This window comes from Natator depressus, chromosome 1 (assembly GCF_965152275.1).
Source record: "Natator depressus isolate rNatDep1 chromosome 1, rNatDep2.hap1, whole genome shotgun sequence".
Taxonomy (NCBI): Eukaryota; Metazoa; Chordata; order Testudines; family Cheloniidae; genus Natator; species Natator depressus.
The window spans coordinates 16,930,500-16,947,855 of NC_134234.1; the positions used below are offsets into that span (position 1 = coordinate 16,930,500).

Consider the following 17,356-nt stretch of genomic DNA (forward strand, 5'->3'; position numbering starts at 1 on the left):
CAGGTAGGGGAGGGGCGGTGGGGTTTTCTGGAGGGGCCCCATCCATCTCGGTCCCCGCCATCATGAGCAGGGAGGGAAGGGGAGACACCAGAAGGAGAAGGGGAAAAAGAGGAAGCAGGTCGACCACTCCTCCCTGCGAGGCTGCAGGCAGGGGAGGAGGGCGCCAAAGGGGGTGGGCTGGACGGGGGGGGGGCAATCCGGGGTTAGGGATCAAGGACCAACACTGGGTGGGATTCTGGCTCCTCTAGCTGCACTAGGGGAGGGGGGGGATACAACAGAATTGGGGGTGCAGTGAAGAGGGTTTAAACTGAAAGGGGGAGTGGCACAAGTGCATGGGAGGGGGCATGGGCGCACGGAGCGAGGGGCTAAGCGGGGCAGGAGTTAGGGAAACCAAGGGGCTAGCTTCAGCAGTTGGGACGGGGCAAACAAACAAAGGCTGCAGAGGGAAATGGGCGCAAACAAACTGAAGCTAGTAAGGGGGGCTGGGGCAAATGGGGAAGGTAGCAAGGGGCAAAGCTGTGAGGTGGGCAGTCCAGGGGCGGGGGCACGTGCGCCCATGTGCGCTTGCACAAAGTCAGTTTGGGCTGGCTGCTGCTTCTGGCCCAAATGGAGGAAATAGGGCGTGGCAAGCCAAGCAAGCAGCCGAGTCCAGAGGCAGGAGCAGACGCAGATGGTATACAGCCAGTGGGGGTGGTGGAGGGGGCAACGGTGGTGGTAGTGGTGGGGATTGGGGGGCAGCTCCACACCACAGCCCCTGTCCCCACAAACACAGTCAAGACCCCCACCACAAGAGCACAGTTCAAAAAAAAAGACACTCCGTTCAAAAGGCCCCTTCCACAGTGGTCTGCAGAGTCTCGAGGTGCTCCCCCACTGGTAGATGGTCCTCCTCTTCTCCTCCTTGGGGCTTCAGCAGCTCCAGGCAGCAGACTCCACAGCAGGAACTCCAGGTGGTGGTCCGGGCAGGCAGAAAGGACCCCTCTCAGGTGGTGGTGGTGTCCACAACAGCAACGGCTTGGGCTGGGGTGCCTCACTTCCCTCCTCTAGGGAGCGGACCAGCAGGCTCCCCTCTCAAGGGGCAGCAGTTGGAGTAGTAGCAGCCCCGAGGGTGGGGGGTCCAGCAGCTGGCTAGCAACCAGGTAGCAGAGAAAGGGAGGGGAGTGTCTGGCCCAGCCAGGGGAGCAGCTGGAGCAGCAACAGCAGCAGTAGCAGCAGGGAGAGCCCAGGGCCTAGCAGCAGCAGTGCCAGCAGGAGCAGCAGCCCTCTCCCTCCAGGCCAGAGGGCTATAGGAGAGTGTTAGAAGGCAGATATATTAGTCCCAGATTAAGCAGGTCCCTTTTCCCTGGGTAAGGTAACAGGGGCAGTTCCAGAACAAGAAGGAACTTGCTGGAACAAATTCAGGCAGGCAGGCTAATTAGGACACCTGGAGCCAATTAAGAAGCTGCTAGAATCAATTAGGGCAGGCTGGCTAATCAGGGCACCTGAGTTTTAAAAGGATCTCACTTCAGTTTGAGGCGTGCATGCGAGGAGCTGGGAGCAAGAGGCACTAGGAGCTGAGAGTGAGAAGGTGTACTGCTGGAGGACTGAGGACTAGAAGCATTATCAGCCACCAGCAGGAAGATCCTGTGATGAGGATAAAGAAGGTGCTGGGAGGAAGCCATGGGGAAGTAGCCCAGGGAGTTGTAGCTGTCATGGAGCTGGTCCAGGAAGCACTCTAGACAGCTGCAGTCCACAGGGCCCTGGGCTGGAACCCGGAGTAGAGGGCGGGCCCGGGTTCCCCCCAAACCTTCCAACTCTTGATCAGACACAGGAGGAGTTGACCTGGACTGTGGGTTCCACCAGAGGGGAAGATCTCTGGGCTGTTCCCTGACACACAGGGTGGATCAGCAGAGACTGTGGGAATTGTTGTTGTTCCTTTTTCCCAGGCTGGCCAGCGATGAGGTTAGCTGAGTGAACGGCAGGTTTGAGCCACTAGCAAAAGTGGCCAAACTGAGGTCTGCCGTGAATCTCTGAGGCAAGCAAATCCAATAAGCCAATCCTGTGCCAATAAGCACAGGACCCACCAAGGCAGAGGAGGAACTTTTTCACCCCAGGAAAACCTTCTCCTGCTTGTCTAGCTCAGTGTTACTGTGATCTGAAACCAAGTGCCCCTTCTTCCAGGAAGGAGCTAGAGCTCACTGAAAAAGGAGAATCAGATCTGCACACATGTGTGCATGCATGGCCTTTTTGATTCTCTTTTCCCTCTTATGGGAAGGCTGCTCATCCCCAGAAGAGATCCATCTCTTTTCTTAGCCTGCACCAGGGTAGGGGTCCCTAAACTGAAAGGTCCACAAATAAGGTCTGAGAGCTGACATGACTCCAGAAGTGGTATGGCCAAGTCCCAATGCTTCATGGAAAAGTCTGAACTGTCTCCAGCATATCCCAGGATGAGAGCCTAAATGTCTCAGAGCTGAGGAGAAAAAGGATCCAGAAAAAATTTGCCCTGAATAGTATCAAATACAAAAAAAGACATGGAGCCAATATCCTAAAAGAAATAGTTTGATATGTTAAGTAAGTTAGCAGGAGTTAACCCATAAAATGAACACCCATAAAATGAAAGACATAATAGGAGGACCTGGACAGCTCAGAAATCTGTGCAGAAAAGTGTAAGATAATATCTGGGTGAAAATAATCCTCAGAACAGGTTAACTAAGAGAGAAAAGCCTAGAAAAGCAACAGCACCAAAAGAAAGCGAGGTCTGATAGCAAACTATAAAATAAGTGAGTGTGCAGTGCAAACAAGGCAGTAGGAGAGTCAAAAGTAAAATCACAGGCATGCTACAGTCCCTCCCGCTCTATGATAGGCGATACTCAGTTCTGTCAGCCTGATGCTAGGAAAGACGTAGATGCTCTTTTCTAAATTCCAATGTAACAAAAAAGTGTTTGGAGGCACAGCAATTGAGTTGGGTTTTTAAAGGGTGACCTGTGTATAACCAGCCCTAGCTGAGCCAAACAATGACAGAAGGAGATTAGTTGCCATCTGTTTGAATGGCAGAAGACACCCAAGAGAGAGAATTCCTTAGGATTTTGCAATGAGGTGGAACTAGGAGTAATGAAATGAAAGAAAAATAGAAGATGAGCACCAGGAAGACTTTAAGGACTAATAAAGGAATAATCTCACAAGGACAGGGGAAGCCCCATTGGTCGAATCATTCAGAACTGGAGAACATACAGTGGGAAGCAAGGAAACAAACTATTGGATCTTCATTCTCCTTCTGAAGTTTTGCCAATGTCTTTCAGGGCCAGATTTTCAAAGATATTTAGGTGCTTAAAGAGACATTCGGTGCGTTTTGGCTATCTGCATTCCTATCTGCATTCCTAGGTGCTTAAATACCTTTGAAAATCTGACCCTTGTTCCTTACCAAGATGGGCAAGGGAGGGAAGGAAAGGACACTTTGGTCTCATATTTTACATACCATGTAGCTGACTGTTAACATTAGCCCAACGTAAGAATAAGGGATTCTCCATCATGGCATTACCTTCCTTGAGTTAATCAGAACATTTTCATTACAATGCTTAGTGATAAGAAAAGGATGCCCAGCTCTCCATTTACAATATGACATTTCCAGAAGAGAGAATCTGATTAATCAATGGTGCTAAACCAGTTGGCTATCCATAGCTCAGAACTTCTTAGCCTCAGAACAACAAAAGTAACTTTTTTTCCCCCTTTCCAAATACAGTACTCCTGCAAGGCACCTCACTAACATGGAACACGATGGTTTGTATGAAAGAGGCAGTAGCTGTCAAAAGCTTCCTTCTATTGCCCAACAACAGGCTTCACCCTTACATGGCAGGACAGCTTTTAAGGTTGATCAGGTAGTTCACTCTCCATGGCTCATTCAGTCCTTGGATTCTCAGCTCCGACTGCCAGAGAGGGTATCAATTGTGGTGGCTTTTATAATATGGACATAAATTGAATCCAAATTTTTTATTGGGATGACAAACTATACAAATATTGCCGAAGTGTAAAACAAGTGTAAGAACATCCGTAAGGAGGTAGCTCAATACATCAAGAATTTGCCCAGGATACAGCTTCATAATAAGAGATGTACATCAAACCCTGTCCGCTGGGAACTGAACTTAGGCCGCCATACAGCAGTTAGCTGGTAACTCTGTTGCTACAGATGCAGGCTGTTTTCAAACCAGGGCCCTAAAGGTGAAATATAAAAACAATTTGTAAGAGCAATAATATTATGAAGTGAGGTTTAATTCAGGAATACCTAATACAGCTGAGTGGTTACAGGCATTTGGCTTTGTGCCTCAACTCCTGAAGCATGCCAATATCTTAGTCTAAACAAGTAGTGACCTCTCATCATTAGCACAAACCCCTACAACAATACATGTTAACTATAATAAATAGAAACTGGCTAGATTGGGGTTTTCAGTTTTATTGTAGAAAAGCACACTTAAAGGGTATTTTATGCAAAATTATTTATGTTAATTTGTATGCAAGTGAAAAAGCATCTCTTAACAATTCAGTTTACTTGCTACAAATGCACATTTATACAAATAATTGATGAACACAGGCAACATTTGGCTATTGGGCTAAGTGCTTCCAGTAACTCCTATCTGACACAGCTGGAAATCACAGGAGGCACAGCCCTGTGTTACAGAGCGGTGCAGACACACCTTCCCAACAGAAGCATCTCTCAGGCAGGTATAACACCTCCCAGAGCATGGGACAGTGGACACGAGCCAAGAACAATCCTCCTGCTCCTTGACTGAAGGGCTGCAAACTGTGCCTGTCCCTTAGGTAAATCTCCTTATGCCTTTGATTCCACCACTTGCGTACCTGCTCAAAGGATAGGCACAACGTAGCTCAATAGCACTTGACTAAGACCAGCTACTAAAACAGATCTTAGAGTTCCTTTGTTGGATCATATTAAAGAAGTTCTGTATTAAAATCACAAATGAGTTTGATTCCCCATAGTTTAAATTCCAGGGTATTACTAATCAAGAGGTCTCTTGGTTTTTGGTACTGTTTCTCTCCCTCTATGTGTGAAACTTGCAAGCTACTAATTGTGTTAGTACATTCTAAGACAAAGTCTGTTCTCAAAGCAATTCTTTGAAACAACAACTACTCACATAGAGAGAGACTCAAAGCAATACTCTGTAACAACAGAAACAGCACCCAGAGACTCCCCGTCCTTTTGTTGTATTAATCTCGCTTTGTTAACAATTGTGATTAAAATAGAGATAGAGGATGTGTGTGGATGGATGCTTGGTGTGGATAACAACTGAATGATCAGGGAGGTGCCAGCCTGAGAATCCAGTGTCCATGGGCTGAAGAAGGTGTCAAGTGGAAATAACCAGAGGACCCCCGGAGGGCAGACTGGAATCCACCCAGCAGCCTCAAGAATGGGAGAACCAAAGAACAAGATAACATCTGGCAGCACGGCACCATCAGGAATGTGCCATCTGCTGATTGATTCAGCAACAGCATGATGAAGCAATGCCCATAGACTGGCATAGGAAGAAATTCTTATAAAAATGGACTCTAGAAAGTGAGAACTTTGGGGTCTGATTCTGCAAACCAACTTCCAGGAGCATCAGACAAGGCCCTGCTCCCTCCTCATGTCCAGGCCACCTGGCCAGTGGCTTGGCATGAGCAACTCTAAGGCTGGTAACTATGATAACAACCTTGCAGAGTGTGTGTGTGTGTGTGAATAATTATGAAATTGAATGGAATGTTACAGCTATAACTAACTGCTTACTATGATTCTTTCTGTACTCACAATAAAATGTGGCATTTTGCCTTTTCCCCTTTAATAAGATCCTGCTGGTTATTATTTTATTTGTATAACACCTTTGACTACCAAAACTGATGCAGAGTTGCACAAACTAGAAGGCTAGTTATCTAACCATAGCAAGATAAGCTCAGCACAAGATTCCAGCAACAGTCTGCATTATACTGGAACAAAACAGCTATTAACTCTGAAGCCTGGGCCACTGGCACACATTCTTCATACAGAGAGACACAAAACAAAGTTAAGAAGAAGAGTTTAAGTTCACTGGGTAAATATATATTGCCTCCCTATCATTTCAGGGAAAGGAAAGTAAGTCACTGATTTTACACGGCTGTTGCATTGCTAAGTTAGGTAACCAACCTAAGTCTGCAAAATAAAGTCTCATTGTTGGTGACAGATTTTTTGTTTTAAAAACAGACAACACCCCAAACGTGGCATGGATTAATATTCCATGCAATGCCACTAACTTCAATACAGTGCACAATGTTTAAACCAGCCCAAGTTATATAACTAAGTACCTCCTGCACCAGCATGACAGCTCTTTAGAGAAGGATTTTTACTGGACATACAAGGACCAATGCACAAATACACATTCTAGACATTCCTAAAACTCTGCCTGATTTATCATTGTCATAAGACTGTAATACGCATCTACATCTTCACTATATATTTGCATAATAAATATTGCCAGCTGTATCTACCACTCACTCAGGAAAAATCTCCCATGGAAGCCACTGGGTGTTTTGCCTAGGTAGGAACTAAGGACTGCAAAATTTGGCCCAGTGAGAATATTAATGGAGGGAATGCCAATCTTAATTAGGAATTGTCTTGTTTTTGTTGCTTTGATTTAGAAATGTCTGTGTATTGAATGTAACCATTTGTGTATTCAATGTAACCATTCACAGCCATCTGCAAAATCTGGTACATTTTATAAAAATCAACCAGCTTTTTGATAGGGGATGCCATTCGTTATTTTGTCTTTTTCTGATGTACCCTTTTTTTTTTTTTTTATTTAAAAGGTAACACTGTTTTGGTCTGATTCACTATCTTGAACATAGCAATTTGTTTACATATAACCCAACAATCCCACAAATAAAGTCTATTAGTGATTGACTTCACCGTCTGGCAGGTTTGGGCATTATATACACTTTGACAGGTTTGCTGAATGCTATGGTTCCCTCAATGCCACATTCAGACGGTGGAAGAGCCTCCATGCTGTCAATCCAGGTGGATTTTGAGAGTCTAGTGGACGCCTTGCTCCTACTGGAGTTGTACGCCAGTAGTAACCTCACTTCAATCTGACATGGCTCTGAAAAGAAAAAAACAAACTAACTAACTAATGTAATACACAGTCAGCAGATTACTGGACAACAAAATTTTCATATGATTGATCTTGTATTGGTGTCAGACATTGGACACATCCAACCTCTGTGCTGGTGGTCTAGACACTGGAGCCCCGTATTGCCAGTTGCTGAAGCACTTTGCAAATGAAAAGCCAAGTATTAGTGAACATTAATATCAAACTCACAGATCTCGTCAGGGATAAATGCCTTTTTATATGGCGTAGAGTAGCAGTTCTCAACCAGGGTTCTGGGGGCCGCGAGCAGGTTTCAAGGGGTCCACCAAGCAGATCCAGTGTTAGACTCACTGGAGCCCAGGGCAGAAAGCCGAAGCCCCACTGTTCAGAGCTGAAGCCCAGGGCCCCGAGCCCTGCCACCTGGGGCTGATGTCAAAGTCCGAGCAACTTAGCTTTGTGGGGCCCGCTGTGGCATGGAGCCCCAAGTAACTGCCCTGCTTGTTACCCCCTTACGCCAGCCCTGGCTTTTATATGCAGAAAACCAGTTGTGGCGGCATTGGTGGGCCACGGAGTTTTTAATAGCATGGGGGGGGGGGGGGGGGGGCTCAGAAAGAAAAAGGTTGAGAACCCCCGGGATAGAAAAGTGTAAACATAAATCAGCAGTACATTTACTACGTAGGGTACACACAGTTCCAGAAGTTGTCTGCCATGACCTCGACCAACGAATTACTAGGATCATTTTAACACAACTGCTTGCATTTAAATTAGAATAGGAGAATCCTAGAACCAAAGGGTGAGAAAGGACCACAAGGATCATCTAGTTTAATCCCCTGCCAAGATGCAGGATTTGTTGTGTCTAAACCATCCAAGACAGATGGCTCCAGCCTCCTTTTGAAAACCTCCAGTGAAGGAGCTTCCACAACTTCCCTAGGCGTCTGTCCTACTGTTCTTACAGCGAGGAGATTTTTCCTGAGATTTAATCTTCCCAAGTACTGAGGTCAGGCTGACTGGTCTACAGTTCCCTGGCTCCTCCTTTTCCCCCTTTTACAGGCACTACGTTAGCCCTTCTCCAGTATTCCAGGATCTCAGTACATTCTGAGGTCTTGGGCCAATGCTCTGTGCTGAGAGGGGTGACCCCAGTTTAGCTTCTGGTGTCCCATTCTAAAGGCCATAAGGTCCGTGAAGGTGTTGTGTCAAACAGCAGCTCCTCTGGTTAATTAACAATAGTATCAGTCAGCCAGAGTAGTGCAAGTACCTGCAGGGTCAAGCGGGTACGAAGGAGATTCCTCAAGGATGTGGAAGCTCAGTGGGAGGAGGCAATGGCAATTGCAGAATCCACAGAAACCCCCCAGAAAGGTTCTCTCCTGTGTGTGAGCTGAACTCTATGTACCAAACCACTGAGGCAGAACAAGATACATTCCTGTTTATAAAGATACAGCAACATTTAAGCATATGAACTCATACGGATTATTCCTTACCTGTCCAGGCAGTATGAGAAAGGTAAACCTGAGTTATCAATCTGTGCCTTCCAGGACCAGGATTTCGAAAGTCAGCTGGTTTAGGGTGGATTAACTGTGCCTGTCCATCTGGATATAATACCTATGGAAAAGGAGGCAAAATAATCCAACATTTACTGTACTTGGAATTTACACATTATGGGGGTACTTTTTGGCTACCACTAGGAAGGCAGGAATGCATAGCCTACCTTGTTGATGAGATTCCATATCCTCTAGTTTAACTGGCTATACACCAGCCATTCAGGACCATGGTATACAAAAGATACAGTGAAGGTGGCACTCTCCCCTGCACCAAACACGGAGGTAACCGTCCAGTAGTGAACACTTTGTATGGCTATATAATCTACTTAGTATCATTCCACACGCATCCTCTTGGTGACATTTAAAAAAATAATTCCCTTCCTGCAGTTTAGTTACTTATCTCAAAGGAGAGCAATGGGCTTATATCTTTATATATACACTTGAGAAGTGCATCTTCCGCTTCCATAATTTCATTCATCCCACTGGGATGTACAGATTTTTCTACTGGCATTTATTAATTGTTTCTGCTAATGTCCACAATGTGCTAGGTGCTTTTTGAATACAAAAGGCGGCACCATCTGAAGAGTCTGCAATCCGAGAGCGGCATGACAGTGTTCCTGACAGACCAGTGCTGTGATCCGACATATCATAACTATTTGTTAGGTAAGAAGAGATGGGCTCAAACCAAACTCTTACAATCTCTGGGTAAGTGAAGATCTGGACTCTGGGGGTCAGGCCAGTCTCTAAACGTACTGTTGTGTTTAGCTACACAAAAAAAATTCCTCACTGCTACTAAAGTACACAATTATTTATAATTTAGAAATACTAATATTGCTCTGGTGTGCATCAGGGGAAAATGCAAACTTCTCTTCAAAGACTTTACTTTCTTGTTTCCCTTTAGGAAGAATCACTCATTACCTGAACTTTAACTGTGCTCTGAGGGTCCTGCACGTGTTCCAGAGTTGCATCGACATCCAATGCCACCACTAGTCCTGACGTAAACCTCAAAGGGTTATCAGACTCGCCAGCAGGTTCAATAATAGCTGCAGTAGCTCTGTGGATCTGGGAGGAAAAGGGAGGAGGGTGGAAAGGACAAGACAAACATCTAAGAAAACACGATGTAAACTTTTAAAAATTCCTGACACTATCTAAAAATTATTCAAGCTCCTTAACTTTTTGAGGACAGTCCTAGAAACACTGTGCAATATCTGAAGAAATATCCCTCATGACTAGCCAGCTGAATAGGCCATAAAAGCCTCCTGCTCCACCACGACAGGGTTAACCCTAGAACCTGGGGCTGCTCTTCATTCCTCTATGGATTACTGACCTGCTCTGGGAGAGGAAGGTGAAGGAAGGTGCTCTGGCGTAGCGTTGTTTGCAGGATCTTCACCGCTTCTGAAGGCTTGGAGGTCACAAGTCTGGGCATTAAATCCAGCAGCTTATCCACAAAGCTGTCTTGCATATGGGGCAGTTCAGAAATAAAACATCTGTGCGTGTTAAAAATATATTGAACAAAAATCAAATGCTTATTACAGTCATTCATTCAATGAGACTCTGCTGCTCAGTCAAACCACTTATCGCTTCAGCTTTATCTTATTACCTCTACCGTGACAATAGAAACATTCTAAAAATATCAGAATAAATGGACAAGTTTCAAGCTCGGTTTCAGCATTAGAAAAAATTGGTATGCTTCTCAGAGAAGCTGCCTGAGCCCAGCCCGAGTGGGCTCTAACCTGCCTGTGTGGATCTAATCTAGCTAAGTCATCGCATGACCTAATGCAACTAGATAGTCATTTAAACCAGTCGCTGGGTAGATACTGCCTGACATTTCACCCTATCAGCAAATGCTACAAATCTCTTAGGGGAGCTTCTGTGAATGGTCTTTTCTGTCAAGGTAATAGGAAATAACCCTAACTACATCAAGTTTGGCTTCCCCTTGGCTGGCATGGGGTGTAAGAAAGAACATCTGATTCAAATGAAAAATCAAAGACGATTTTAATAAAAAACCTCGGATGAGGCCTAAGGGTCACTTTGTCTTTTGGAGTGGACCAGCCATGAGGGCCTGAATTTCCTCTAGCCTTCAATCTGCTACTACAGCTGCTAAAAAGGCAATTTTCATAAATGGATATTAAACAGAACACATTTCTAGGGAGCTCAAAAGCAGGCTCCATTAACCAAACTAAGACTATATTAAGATTCCACGAAAGGAATGGGGGAGGGCAGGAAGAGACACATGAATATGGTCCTTACAGAATCTAGTTATTGCAGGGTGGTGGGAAAAAATGGTGTGACTCTGAATAGCAGGATGTGCTGATACTGCTCTAAACGTATCCTTATAGAGTTAATGGATAGCTCTGAATGCTTTCGGGATAGCAAATAAATAGGAATTGGGATTTCTAAAGGAAACAGTGTTGTGCTGCCCAAATAGAGAACCTCTTCTGTTTTCCTGTGCAGGTCAGTTTAGTAGAGTCCTTTCTGCTACGCGCCAATATGTTCCAGACCTCAGCTGAGCAGCTTCTTTTAATAGTAGTTAACTACGCTGTCAGATGCAACAATGCTAGGCCTGGATGTAAGAGCTGACCTCTGTTCTGAGAGATCACATGTGGCAAGACAGGTAATGTTGTCGGGGACTGAGTTAACAGGTTCATTCAGTCTGAATACTGAAACTGCCAGGGTCAAGTTAGTGGTAGCATGATTATTACTGTTGAATTGTTTGAGTTTCCTTAAGCCTCTTGATATTAACAGGATCTTGGAAGCCACAAGTTATCCCTGGAGTCCACGAGATGAGTAAAGCATCTGACAGGGAGCCTGGGCACAGACCTCACCACGAGCAGAATGTTTGGCATTTCTTGTTCCAGTCTGAAGCAAATGGGTCTACTGTTGGGTATCCCCACCTATGGAACATGCTCTGCAGGATCAATTATATGATGATCCATTAGCAAGGAAGTTCTGCAAGCCTGGTAGATGCGTACCTACTGGCATGATTTGGTGATGAATGCACCAGTTCAAGAGATTAACCAGCTTCTTGGCAAAGCAGAGATGACCATGCTCCTCCTTGGCTGTTCACATAAAGCATTGCTATGTGTTATCTATCATCCGTACTGATCGTCCTTGTAGCATGGGTAGGAATGCCATGCACACTAGACAAATAGCTCTACATTCTGGAACATTTTTGTGCAGATGAGATTCTTTGGCAATCCAGAAGTCCTGGCTCTGAAAGTGGTCTAAGGTGAGCTCCCAAAGACAGCATTGAGGCATCTGTAACCAGCATCCTGGTTGGTTGAGTTGGAGAAAATAGTACTCTTTTGCACAGCAGCAGAGAGTGTTTCCATCAACTGAATGAGAGGACTCCTTGGGGGAGTGATCTCTGCTGCATAAATATAAAGATTTCAACTACCCTTTCGTGAGAGGCATCATCTGGTATGCTATGTGATGTAAGTGCAGGAAGCCATGTGACGCAGGAGTCCGAGGCAAATTCTTACTGACATTTGGGGGTGAGCCTACAGCTGGTTGATGAGATCTTCCTTGGTTCTGAATCTCTCCTGTGACACAGAGAAGCCTTTGCCAATATGGAATCTAGCACTGCCCCCACAAATGCCATTCTCTTGGTCAGCAACAGTGACAATGTTTCTTTGTTGATCCTGAAACTCAGTGTGGTGAAAAGATGTAGGATCAGGTGAAAGGAATCAACCACCTGCTGTGGTGACCTTCCTTGAATGAGACAATTGTCAACGTGCGGATATATCGGGATCCCTTGTCTCCTGAGGTAAGCTGCCATGACTGCCAAGCGCTTGATGAATACACCGGGTGTTGTTGAAAGACCAAAGGGCAGAACACTGTACTGGTAGTGGAAAGCGTCCACTTGGAATCTCAGGTATTTTCTGTGTGCTGGATGCACTGATATGTGAAAGTATGTGTCTTGTAAATAGAGAGCAGCGAACCAGCCTTGGGGATCCAAGGATGGGATTATGGAAACGACAGTTACTATCCTCAATTTGAAATGGACGACCTTGCTGAGACATCTTCAGTGTGGCACGGGATGACAGCCCACCTTCTTTGGGACTAGAAAATAATGTGCATAAAACCCATCTCCCCTCTGAATTCCAGAAGCAACTCTTTCCAGTGCTCTCAGATTTAGAAGGGGTGGCAGGTGGGAAAGGGTACAGATCCTCCAAAGCTCTGTAAAGCTCTTGACAGCAGCATCAATCTTGTTGCTGTAAGGGGGACATGTTGTGTGCAATAGCAGAGGAAGAGGCAGTAGGCCTTCTGCTTCTTCCTCAGTGGCTCTGATGATCTTTGTCAATTATACAGGAGAACCTCAGAATTACGAACACCTCGGGAATAGAGATTGTTCAGAACTCTGAAATGTTCGTAACGCTGAACAAAATATCTTGGTTGTTCTTTCAAAAGTTTACAACTGAACATTGACTTAATACAGCTTCGAACCTTTACTATGCAGAAGAAAAAGGCTGCCTTCCTTTTTTTTTTTTTTTTTTTTTTTTTTTTTTTAAGTAGTTTCCATTTAACACAGTACTGTACTTGCTTTTTTTGTTTTTGTTTTGGTCTCTGCTGCTGCCTGACTCTGTACTTCCGGTTCCAAATGAGGGATGCAGTTGATTGGTCAGTTCGTAACTCTGTGGTTTGTAACTCTGAGGTTCTACTGTAACATGCGGAGCGCCTTTGTCTAGAATAGTTTTGTTACCCAATATGCTTAGGGGCTGGCATGCAGACTCAAGGAATGGCTCTCAAATCTTTGAGACTCAGTGGCTCTCAAATCTTTCAGAGACCGCAGGACTTCATCAGTTCTAGCACTGAACAGGTCACAACCTTCAAATAAGAGGTCCTCAGCTGTTGTCTGGACCTCCCCCAGTATTCTAGAAGACTGTAACCATGAACTCTTGTGCATGGCAATGAAGGTGGCTATTGAGCATGCTGCAGTATCCGAAGTATCTAATGCTGCCTGCAGTGATACATGAGCCACCCGATGTCCCTCAACTACAAGAGATAACAGTTCCTCCCTATTTTCTTGAGGAAAGTGTTCAGTCAATTGTGATGCCTTGTCCCAATTAATGTAAATCTACTTTTGACAAGAACACCTGGTAATTTGCAGGCTCAATGGGGATTATTTTTTCCTACCAGGTAAATCTGACTTTTTCAGATCCTTCTCTTTGAGTCACTTTTGGGGGTCTCTGCTATCTGGATTTTTCATGCACAGCTGCTACTACCAAGTCCCACAAACTGGGTGCACATAAAAATATTCAAGCCCACCTGAAGATATTTTATAGTGCATATCTGCCTTTTTTGAGGAAGGTGCTATAGATGCGAGGGTCTACCATAATTTTTTTTTGCTGGTTCCAATATTAATTGGCAAGGCCAGCCTTCTGGGCATGGAGGAGAGTAGAATGTCAAGCAGCTATTTCTCCTGCAATACCTCCACAGGCATTCCTAGTCTACCTACCACATCACACACAAGTTTCTGAACTGTTTTGAAACCATCAGGTTGAGTGGAAGTAGAGAGGACTAACTCCTTCATCTGGTGAAGGAAAGGAAACCACTCCTTGGGGCAAGTGCTCCTCCACTTGCCGGTGTTCCTCCTAGAGCACTCACAGAGGAAGCCTGTTCAGGCCCAGTAGGCCCTTCTTCTCCATATCTGCGGCGGCACTTGCTGAGCATCCAGGAGAAAAAGTTAAGATGAGCCTCTCTGACTTTCTGTATCATCTTGAAGGAGCAGCAACAGGAGCAAGTTTTGAACCCAAAAGGCTTGACTGCAGCCATACAGGGAAGTCCATAACACTAATAAGAGGGGTTTTATTCATACTAGTGTAACATAATGTAGTGTCTTCTCCCCTGCCCCCATTATATGTACTCAGTAAAGTTGCACAGTGTGCAGAGAAGTGGACATTGCAGGGGTTCTCTCTTGCAGCCATGGATGGTAACAAGGAACTGAGGGACAGTTGGGCTCATTCTGTTTTTATGCCCATGGGTGTGTGGTGAGCAAGGGCATCCAGGCACAACCCCAAGCTCCAAAAAAATCTCATCTGGCACATGCACACCAGAAGTGGAATGCATGTGGACAATCACAGATACCACAGTGATAGCCACATTAAAAAGTGGAGAAATCAACTGTCAGCCTATTAGAAGCCAAAAACTGCAGAAGATTTTTAAATCCATTAGCTAATAATCTGAGATGATTATGATCTTGGGGCATTTGCTACAAGCCATAAGAAGCTTTTCAATAATCTACATGGTGCATTCATTAATGAAAACGGGGAGGAAGGAGAGATTCTGTTTTTGGAACTGCCCAGTGATTCTCTCCTTACATGGTTCTTTTCTGTTTTTGCTAAAACCCCAATTCTACAAAACTGATCTAATTGAGTTCAATAAGTGCAGGATCAGGCCCTATATGCACAGATCTCATTGATGGCAATAAGAACTGCAAAGAAAGCCAGATATCAAAGATGAAACCCATTGTGTAGATCGAGAGCAGAATATTTCTATACTATGCAACTTTGGATTTTTTTATTTTTTAGAATTACATATATCTTAAAAGTTTAAGATTAGTGTGACACAGTCTATTTGAGATTATTAATTACATATAACATGTTTATTTTCAGCTTTCTTGAAAAAGGATTTTGTATCAATGTTCTTGATATATTTTAATAGAAAGGGAAAGAGCAATGGAACACTCACCTCTGAAAAGAATCCACTTCCTGTAAAAAATTTTCACACATTCCAAAAAGGGGTTCCACTCTGAAATGAAGATAAAAGGTTCCTTTTATTTTTCTCCCCCAATTAAAAAACTGGCTATAATCCTACCAGCATGATAAAAGTATCTAGAGATTTTGGAACATCTTGTGCTTGTGGAAAGCGCAAGATCTTAAAGATGAGAGGCCAGCATGACAGTTTCATAAAATTAATCTTTGCGTTTAAACAGATTCTTTACCTCTGTGAAGAAAGTATTAACTTCCCATTGTAACATGGGAAACTGAGAAGCAAATAGGTTAAGTGACTTCCCAAGGCAACTCTGTGTTACAGCTGGAAATAAAAACTAAAAACCCAGCCTCCTAATATTGTGCCCTAACCATGACAAACTAAGGCTATGTCTACAGTGCACCTGGAAGGTGTACATTCCAGCTTGAGGAGGCATATCCGCACTAGCTTTGACTGAGTTAGCACACTAAAAATCCAAGTGTAACCATAGCAGCCTGAGCAGTGGGAGGGACTAGCTGCCCAAGTACATAGTTAGCATCTTGGAAATGTACGTACTTGGGATGGCTAGTCCCTTCCACCACTCATGCCATGATAGTTACACTTCCATTTTTAGTGCACCAGCTTGGTCAGAGCTACTGCAGGTATGTCTCATACACCTTCCAGCTCCAGTACAGACATAACATAAGGCTCTGATTCTGCAAACACTTAAACTCGTGTGTAACTTTACTCACTTGAATAATCAAATTGAACTAAACAGGGCCACTCATCTGATCAAAGTTATGCACATGCTTAAGTATTTGCAATACTAGTGCCTAAAACATCCACTGCAAAAATAAATCAGTCAAAAGATTTTTTTTTTCCTTTTCTAACAGAAAAGACTCATTAACAAGCTTATAGAGTAAGCCATTAATATAAATATGATGGGTTTTTTTTTTTAATATGCATCTGACATTTTCCTATTTAAATAAACTCCAAATTTTCAGATCTAAAATGAATGATGCCCCACCAAATTAGAAGTGATTAGATATGTATTTCATATCCTTGTGTCAGAGGAAAAAACCCAAATGATTTGTACACTCCTAGCAAGTTCATAACTTGACTTTATGCTGTGTAGCTCAGCAGGTGCTTTGAAGATAAATGAAGAAACCATCTCATTCTCAACACACCCGTTATTTGCATGCGATTATGTAAGTTATCTTTGTCATTTGCAACCAAGCTGAGAGAACTGGATTTTTACAGTTAACCCAATTCAAGAAGCCTCCCCTGCAGGTAATTCTTACCCTCTAGTAGTACGTGCAGTCACGATAAGTTGTAATGCTTTAGCTTGCAGTCTCATGTGGTGAATAATGACCACTTGTCTATTTTCCACTCCACTGTACATAAACTCCATTTTGTAAGTTTCTTCCATAATCTACAATATAAAAAACATGCGATTAACGGGGTCAGATTTTGTTTAGCTGCTGTGCGGGTGTGGTCACCAGAGTCAGAGACCTTTACTCATGCATCTCAGTCTCATAATTTCACTTGAACTATTCATGGAATAAGGTAGTACCCAACATGTGTAAGGGGGATTAGAATCTAGCCCTAAATAAATTAAAAGAAATACAATGCATGAAACCTTCCAAAAACAAGGATGTTCACAGAAGGTGTCTATGTGCTGTTTACCCATCCCTCTTGCTTTCCTGATGTCATCTCTCCCTGCATCCTGTCTCAAACCACCCACAATGTAAGCTTTTTGTGCCCACTAACCCACTCCTGTAATAATTGTCCTGATACCTCTTGTGCTATCCTACTGTAAGCAGAAAACAGCACCCGCAAAGACCCTGTTTGAGTTTAAGATCTAAATGGGCAGTTTCAGGTTTGTCTGGATTTTGATTTTTAAAAAAAGTGTCCAATCCTCTTGCAATCAACTTTACAGTCAGGAATGCTCCACGTTCAATTTCAAGCTTCAGCTACAAAACCAAACACACATGTCGTTCTGGATTCTCTAAAATATATAGTTCAAAGTTTAGGCAATAAGTTATCCCA

General features: G+C 44.0%; 1 protein-coding gene across 3 annotated transcripts in view; it reads right to left on the minus strand.

Moving 5' to 3' along the window:
* Positions 1-4,012: 4,012 nt before the first annotated feature.
* The window catches only part of INTS4 (integrator complex subunit 4), a 55,327-nt gene continuing 41,983 nt past the window's right edge, over positions 4,013-17,356 (minus strand). For 2 of the 3 annotated variants that reach the window (XM_074955511.1, XM_074955520.1), the window contains exons 18-24: positions 16,609-16,739; positions 15,308-15,367; positions 9,945-10,104; positions 9,536-9,679; positions 8,558-8,678; positions 6,902-7,091; positions 4,035-4,185 (exon numbers count right to left, since the gene is read on the minus strand). In XM_074955511.1, the coding sequence (XP_074811612.1) occupies positions 4,173-4,185; positions 6,902-7,091; positions 8,558-8,678; positions 9,536-9,679; positions 9,945-10,104; positions 15,308-15,367; positions 16,609-16,739 (819 nt within the window). In that variant the 3' untranslated portion in view covers positions 4,035-4,172. Of the gene's footprint in view, positions 7,092-8,557; positions 8,679-9,535; positions 9,680-9,944; positions 10,105-15,307; positions 15,368-16,608; positions 16,740-17,356 lie in introns of all 3 variants that reach the window. The other variant, XM_074955528.1, reaches the window with a different exon arrangement.